This window comes from Macrobrachium rosenbergii, chromosome 5 (genome assembly GCF_040412425.1).
Source record: "Macrobrachium rosenbergii isolate ZJJX-2024 chromosome 5, ASM4041242v1, whole genome shotgun sequence".
Classification (NCBI taxonomy): Eukaryota; Metazoa; Arthropoda; class Malacostraca; order Decapoda; family Palaemonidae; genus Macrobrachium; species Macrobrachium rosenbergii.
In genome coordinates this window covers 46,617,557-46,626,506 of record NC_089745.1, presented here as the reverse complement: position 1 = coordinate 46,626,506, position 8,950 = coordinate 46,617,557, and the positions used below count along the sequence as shown (strand labels likewise).

The following is an 8,950-nucleotide window of genomic DNA, read 5'->3' as shown; positions in this document are numbered from 1 at the left end:
GTATATAGGATTTCCTTCAGCAGTACTTTGTTATAATATACTGTACTGTAAAATGATGAAAGCCTAACCTTAAATCCTTTGGGTGTCTTCTACAAGATGTACACACCTTCATTCCATGGTAATACTGCATGTAACAAAATTATTTTCACTGTACAGAAGTGCAGTACAGTGTGTACTGTACTGTAGTGTATGTACTCTACAGTACTGTACTTTAATACTGTATATATTACATACTGTATACTGTGCAGTTCTAATTTTAACATTTTCATGAGACTAATACAGTATGTTCCTACTTCACATTCATCAGCAACAGTAAGTAATACTCTGTACATACTAGAACAGTTGGATTACGGTACTGGTAAATTCTGTGCAGTACAGTAATGTACACAGTATATGTACAGTAATAAAGTACAGTACATACTGTACTATAGTAAAAATGTAATTTTGTTAAATACTGTACCATGTATATGTACAGCAGTATACACAGTATACCAAATGAAAAAAAGTGAATATTTCCTTATCTTCTTTTTGTAAATTTTCATGCTACATATCTCCTGGAAACTGGCTAAGAAGTGAAATCTGCCTGGGAGTCTGGAATGATAAGATAAAAATGATACAATACTTCAAGTCCAGTGGTATTATCTGTAAACGATTTATTACAGTACAGTACTCTAAGTCTTTTGTATCAGTTAAAAAAATATGTACAGTAGTACTGTATACCTAAAATGTGTACAAAAATGAAAAAAAGTTAAAAATTCCTTACCTAATTTCAGTAATCTTGAAAGATGTACTGGTTGTGGGAGATGGAGCTGTGCATTACGTGGTACAGTACTGTACGTAACACTTGTATACTATATTGTACTGTACTGTATACAGTATAGTACAGTACAGTACTGTAGTTGCTGATGAACTCTGTACAGCAGGTACATATTAGTCTGTAATGATAATATTAACATTAGTACTGTACAGTACAGTATTAAAGTAACAGCTGTATATACTGTACTGTACTACATACAGAAAAATACATTTTGTTAGTAGTATATACCATGTAGTATATGTACAATATACCAAATGAAAGAAAGTGAACATTTCCTTACTTGTCGTTTTGAAATTGTTGTGCTTCATAACCCCTGTACAGTACACTATACAATATACTGTACTTACAGTAAAATGTTGGTGCGGCCATTTTTCAGGGGATTCTGGAATGCAAAAATTTACTATGTATTAGTACTGTACAGTCCTGCATGCAACTATAAAGGAAAGTATTTTATAAAACAACATAAAATGTATAAAAATGAAAAAAGTGAAGAATTCCTTACCTAATTTCAGTGATTTTGAAAAATATACTGGTTGTGGGAGATGGCGATGTGCATTCCGTGGCACAGTAAGTACTTGACACTTATACAGTACAGTACAATACACTGTATACTTTAGTTGCTTATGAATTCTGTACAGCAGGTACACAGTCTGGAATGAAAATATTAAAATTAGTACAGTACAGTACAGTAATGTACACAGTATATGTACAGTAATAAAATACAGTACATACTGTACTGTAGTAAAAATATAACTTTGCTAAACACTGTACCATGTATATGTACAGCAGTATATACAGCATACCAAATAAAAAAAAAGTGAATGTTTCCCTATCTTTTTTTTGTAAATTTTCATGCTACATATCCCCTGGAAACTAGCTAAGAAATGGAATCTGCCTGGAAGTCTGGAATTATAAGATAAAAATTATACAATATGGTACAGTACAGTACTGTAAGTCTTTCGTAACACAGTTAAAAAAATGTGTACAGTAGTACTGTACGCCTAAAAATAAAGTACATGCATTAAATAAAAATTAAGAATTCCTTATCTGATGGACATTGAGAGGGTACAAAGTCTGGTGAGTTAGGGTTTGAGGATGGGATCACTGTATCTGGTGCTGCAGGAGAGCGGAGTTGGCCTGGGAGGGGATAACTTCTGGATCTGGAATAATGATACAATCTGTACAGTACTACTTTAGTGCACTTTTTTTTTCTAAAATTTATAAAAATTTATAAAACCATTAAGAAAAAAGTGAAGAATTCCTTACTGTATTAGTACTCTACTGTACCTGTTGCAGCTGAAGAGGGTTCAGTTGACTCAAGTGGGAAACCTTCAAAGGTTTCTTCAAGGGAATCTGGGTCATCTGTACACATGAGGCTCAATTCTGGAATGACAATAAAAAAAATTAGGTTATGAAACAGTACAGTTTGTACTGTATTACAGTAAAACAATTTACGCATGTATGTACCATACAGTAACACACACACACACAAAAAAAAAAAACTTCCTTACCAGATCGAGCTGGAGAGGCTGGTGAGTCTACTGCTGGTGGAGGGTCATCACTTGTAAGGTAGTGGCTTAATCCTGGAATAATGATGAAAAAAATTAGGTTACGCAACAGTACTGTACATAAATATATATTAGTACAGTACTGTACAGTATATTGTACAGTATTTTACAATATAAAACAATTTACATATGTACTAGTAAAACAAATAAAAAAAGGAGAATTCCTTATCAGATAGAGCTGGAGAGGCTGGTGGGTCATTTAGTAATGCTAGTGGAGGGTACCTTGGCTCGATCCTGGAATGATGATGAGAAAAATCAGGTTATGCCATAGTACTGTACAGTACTCATTTCCATGGGATTCCAGCAGCTTGTTCACATCCTCAGCTTCCACCTCCAAATTAAGCTTCATGCTGTAGTGAACAATGTTCCTTCTCACAACATCAAGACACTCTCCCTCCTCAAAGCCCGTAAAGTCCATCACAAAATTTGGACACAGCTTCTTCCAGGCCCCATTCAAATTGCATCGCTTGACCTTGTTCCAAAAAGACTCAATGTTTTTTACAGCATCTAAAATACTGTAGCCCTTCCAGACTCACTTGACATCCAACTAGTCACTGCTATTTTCAGTGACCCTGAGGACATGGCAAAATGTCCTCCTGGTGTAGTAAGCCTTGAAGCTAGCAATAACTCCCTGGTCCATCGGCGGTAGAAGCGATGTAGTGTTTGGTGGAAGGTAGATTACCTTCACTCACCCAAATTAGTAGGATGGCCAGGGGCACTGTCCAATCCAACACTACCAGGACCTTAAATTCCAAACCATTCTCCTCCAAATACTTCTTAACTGCTGGCATAAAGTGATCATTAAACCACTCCTCAAAGATAGCAACAGTAACCCAGGCTTTCTTGTTAGCCTTCCAGATGACAGGGAGCTGAGGCTTGAAAATTCCCTTAAGTTCCCTTGGATTTTCAGCCAGATACACTAACAAGGGCTTCAGCTTGAAGTCACCACTAGTATTGCTCACAAGAGGTAAAGTCAATCTCTCCCCACTGACTTTATGGCTTGGTGCTGTCTTCTCCTCCTTGGATATGTATGTACGGCTAGGCATATGTTTCCCAAATAAGCCTGTCTCATCCACATTGAAAACTTGATAAGCAGTATAGCCTTCATCCCTGATGATTTCAGTGAGACAACTAGGAAATCCTTGTGCTGCTTCCCCGTCTGCACTAGCAGCCTCACCCTGCAACTTAAGGTTGTGCAAACTTGCACGAACCTTTAAACGATTAAACCAGTCTCTGCTGGCTACAAATGGTTGACTTCCACTACCTTCCCCTTTCTGCTGAACTACTGCCTCATACAACTGCCTAGCCTTCTCCTGAATAATACCAAGGCTCACTGGAACATTTCGTTGGTTTTGGTCTTCGAGCCAGACCGTCAACAACTTCTCCATCTCCATGAGGTTGGGGTTATGTTGCTTGCCTAGTCTAGCAGCAGCACCATGAGTAACAACCATCATCGAAGCACCACCTTTCATGTGTTGTACAACACGTTCCTTATCCTTGGCTACAGACTGAACAGTAGTTCTGCTAAGTCCAAGGGCACAGCTGATTTCAGTGTTTGTCTCACCTGAAAGAAAAGCCTTAGCTTAACCAAGGCCGGGCGTTTGTTATAAAAAATTAGGCTACATGCTGTCCCCCTAATCTGCATCCAGTGCATACAGTATTGTGCTGTAGTAGTATACTGTGCATTCATTGACAGCTAAATTTGCACCTTTTCACTCAATATTTAATTGGTCAAACAACCAGAAAACGAAACTTTAAGAAACGTTTCAAAAGATTGAAGTTTCATTGAAAAAGTGAGTTACCATAACTGCCAACTGAAATAAAATACTGTACAGTACTGTATAGTAAGCATGTGAAGTCTTTGTACAGTACTGTACGTACTGTAAATGCGCTTTTTTGGATGTGTCATGCATATAGTATTTTCATTCGATATTTATTTGGTCAAACCACAAGTAAATGAAACTTTAAGAAACCTTGGACAAGTCTGAAGTTTTATTGACAAAATTTATTATAATTAACAGCCGATTAATAATATATAACCATGTGAAGTCTTTGTAAATGCATTTTTTGGAAGAGCGTCAGGTGGCAGCAGATATGTTAGCATGACTGCCACATTTATTCATAAAACCACCGCAACTGAACATCCTCTGTTTTTCTTGATCACGCAAATGGACATACATATTGCCTTTGTATCATATTTATATACAAAAATTAAAAATACCCTTTAATACATTTTTCATATAAATTTTACATACAAAAGCATGCAAACTTACAAATTACGGTAGGGCAAAATAGCACCCAAGACACACCGATTGCTACCTACATTTGCACATTTTCATTCGATATTTAATTGGTCAAACCACATGAAAATGAAACTTTAAGAAACCTTGCAAAAGACTGAAGTTTAATTAACAAAATGTGTTATAATTAACTGCCAAATTAATAATATATAACCATGTGAAGTCTTTGTAAATGCATTTTTTGGAAGAGAGTCAGGTGGAGGAAGACATACCAACGTGTCGTTAACACAGTAATTTTCACAAAACGACCCTAATACAACTCTTAGTTTTGTCTGATATTTTTTAGTATGTTAACAAATTCATTTTATCAAACCAGCATGACTGAATAACCTCATCTCTTGATCATGCGAGCAGGGACTACTATATGTATTCATAAAACCAGAGCGACTAAACAACCTCTGTTTTTCTTGATCGTGAATGGGCATACATATCGCCTTTGTATCATATTTATGTACAAAAATAAAAATACAGTACACTGTAATACATTTTTCATATAAATTTTACACACAAAAGTATGAAGTATGAAAACTTATAAAATACGGTAGGGCAAAATAGCGCCCAGGACACATCGATAGCTACCTAAATTTACACATTTTCATTCGATATTTAATTGGTCAAACCACAAGAAAATGAAACTTTAAGAAACCTTACAAAAGATTGAAGTTTCATCAACAAAATGTATTATAATTAACTGCCAAATTAATAACATTGAACCTTGTGAAGTCTTTGTAAATACATTTTTTGGTAGCGGATCATGTGCCATCGGCGGACATGCTACCACGTCACATCCAGATATTTTACCGTTAGATATAATAACTCTTTTATAAAAAAGCGGAATTTAATTTGCCTAATCCTTTACAGTACTATGGTCTGCACAGTAGTTCTACAGATTTTTAATGCCAGATTCGATGAACTTACATGTAAACCTTGGCTTGATTTCGTTTGCAATTCACTTTTTCTGCTGCGCTACATGGTAATAAGTGAATTTTAAATAAGTTGAGATTTAATTACTCATATCATAATTATGTTGGTGTTGATTTTGAAATCATTGCTTTTAATTTTTATCCAAACTGCATAATTGAATCAGTTTATAGAATAATGTGAGTAGAAGTTTATGTCTTCAGCTGTATTTTGCAGACTTGGAGAAATTGGCTTTCCGGAACATTCAAAATTGTTAGTTGTACCTTTTTACTAGTTAATGGTGGTAAAAAAATGTTAATGCTACAGTTAATAAATTTAATTTCATTTTTCTTTGGAAAACATTTTAATGAAATATTATTTACTGAACTGTGGGTGCACTGCTTTATTTTGTATGTGAGCTTCTAAGTAATACTAAATTATAGAAACTCAAGTTGATTATAGGTACCATTTTGGTATTGGATTTTGAAGTGTGTATATATATATTTTTGCATAAAGAACAATGAGGAATTTATTTTAGAAATATGTGAATAATATCATGACGGTGTTATCTTTGCCTTGGTGAGACAGGTTAAAGATTATGTTGAAGCTCTAAGAAATGTTATTCATAGAATGCTCATGTTTGTAAGGAAAAAGGCTAATATTTTCTTGAAAGCCAACCAGATAATTTCCTAGATGTAGCAGTTTACTGATAGTACTGTATTTCACTAGTTTTAATTATTTCAAAAGACTTAAAGTACAGGACACAAGTGTATTCAGCATTTTTGTGATTTCCTTGACAGATTGAACCAGTTGAGTGGGCTTATGAAAACATTGTGGAAACAGCCAGCAAAGGACAGCTTTCCTCTATGGCTGATTACTTGGCTAGAAAGGTAAGTCCCATTCTTTGCTTTTAACTTACTGTTATAGCTTTCAACAAATAGCAATATACTTTCTGCAGGTTTAAACTGAATTAGTTAACCTTGTTTGGTAATGGTACCATCTCTGTATTGCATTATAGTTTGTGGACGTACAGTACATTCGTTAAGTCTTTAGAAAATTTGTCAAAAATCTAAATCTTTTATGGTACATGTATCTGTAATATAGCCAATTTGCTCATTAAAGCATAGCCGCAGTCTCAAAAACTACATCGTTACTTTGACATAAATATTTATTGTTGCTACTTCATAAAGCTGTTTGTAAACAAGGCATAGCATGTGTTGAAGTCTTGGATTGGTCGGATGTTTCGTTTTTAAGTGTTTTTTGCATAAGTAGGTTAGTAACAAGGCAGTAGGTTGAATTTTCATGTTACAGTACTATATCAGCATTCAGCATACAACAGCATATTTTTCACATGAATGGTGCATTATAGCTGAAGTTTGGCCATTATTTTTGCAAAAGGAATCTGATGTTGGGTCGGTATTAGTAAAGTTGCAGAAGTTTTATCCCCTCTATTTGTGAAACCTCTGTTTTATCTGAATTCTAAGTGTTAGCATGTGCTACTTTGTACTACTTTTAAGACACTTTTATGATGACAAGGTTCAGTTAAAGGTGAAAACACTTTGTCTCAGAAAAAGAAAGATTTTTTGAAACATTAATCTTCAAGGTGCAAAAAATTGTAGATTTATGGGAGAACTTTTGGTTGACTTCCAGGAAGTGCCAGTGGTATTAAGATTAATTTTCTGTGGGTGTTTTCCTTGACATATCACATCAGTTTTAAAAGTAGCTAACTTCCCTATTTACGCCAGAGTCAAAGCGTAGGTGGATGATTAGCGTAGCACCTATGAAAGGTAATTACATAATACTTCTCATGCAAGATTGGTACACCAACTTACATATTTTAAATCCTTGAATGATCCGAAGTGTTTACAGCAACAAGGATCTCAGATAATGATTTGGCCAAAGAAGATAGTAGGTTGTCTGTAGTGATTGCATGATTGCAGTTATACTGGAGGCCTCATCAGTTCAGGACTGAAAGTAAGATTTTAGCTAGAGTGTTATTATACCAGATTGCAAGGGTTAAGAGATGGCTTAGTTCCATGTACCCCATAGGTTGGTTTATAATATTTAAAAAATTCCATTATATCCTTCAAAGACTGATTTCTGAGGACTCATTGTTGGTATATAATCAGTCTACATTTTAAAAAATACCAAAGATAGCTCACAAACAGGTGAAAAGGGAGAAATTATTATTAATTTTAAGGGGAGTTTTATTATGCCATACTCAAGAGTTAGTAGTAACAAATGTGCAAAGCATCAGAGCAGGAGTTAGATTTGGAGGGATAAACTTATAGGAAGGGTTAGGTTCTGGCACCCGGAAGAAAAAGGAATACCTTATGAAACTGGTCAAGATTTTTCCCCCAATGTATTGGAAGGGCAAGAGAAGGCTGTTACTCTTGTAGATAATGGTGCAAGAATCAGATTTCAGAAACTCATCATGTTTAATAAGCTGAAGTGGTTGTGTTCATCAAGAAGGGTTCAAGGACAACTGGTTTCACGAATATGTGGATTAAAGGGATAGTAATGCAACATTTATATTTTGTAATTAGAGGTGCTTTCTTAGACAACTATTGGGCTGGTGTCAGATGCAGTGGGTCTAAGAATTTCTTGCCACAATAGGCTAATGATATTCACAATAGTGGTCATTAGGCTTCTACGGTTATTTCATTATGTATTTGACTAATAGTTGGACTCTATTCTCGTACTAAGACACAAACCTTAAAGACTTGAAACTGGACAAAGGTTTTTTTGCCCTCAAAAGTAAAGATACTCAGTTATAGAGGAGTAGCTGAATCTTACAAATGTTGGCTGCCATGGAAAGAAATGAGGAAGGATACCATTCTTGTAATAAAAAATAGTGGTACATTGGTTAGTAACCATTCTGGAGGGTTAAAACCACCATGCTATATCAGGACCTGCAAATTCTTCAGGAAACTGCTATTTTTAGTGTGTTGTAGTGTCAAGGAGCTAACATTCAGCTGGCATACCTGGCTCATATTGCTTTCCCCTTGAAAACTAAGCAAAAACATTGATTTCCTACTTCTCTGCAGAGTTTCAGGTATTGTATAGATTGTATAATAATATTTTGCTATCATTACTGGAGCAGCATGACTTCATCACACTGATAAAGGGAATAAGAGTGTCTATAATGTAAGTTGACAGTTTAGTCTATAATTTAGTTGTATAATGTATATTTAAGAAATGTTTATTTAATAAGTAGCACTTGATATACCTATACTAGGAACATATGTTTTAGATTCAACATATTTTATTAAAAGTAAGTTATAAATGAAATAAGCTTGGAAAGTTACACATTGTTACATGTATAACTTATTGACTAATCCAGGGCCTTCTGACAACATCTATGT

General features: G+C 34.9%; 1 protein-coding gene across 8 annotated transcripts in view; it reads left to right on the top strand.

Annotated features, from left to right (window-relative positions):
* The window catches only part of rudimentary (carbamoyl-phosphate synthetase 2, aspartate transcarbamylase, and dihydroorotase rudimentary), a 186,132-nt gene that overhangs the window by 116,286 nt on the left and 60,896 nt on the right, over positions 1-8,950 (top strand). For all 8 annotated transcript variants that reach the window (XM_067104207.1, XM_067104205.1, XM_067104204.1 and 5 more), the window contains exon 28: positions 6,386-6,475. In XM_067104207.1, the coding sequence (XP_066960308.1) occupies positions 6,386-6,475 (90 nt within the window). The remainder of the gene's footprint in view (positions 1-6,385; positions 6,476-8,950) is intronic.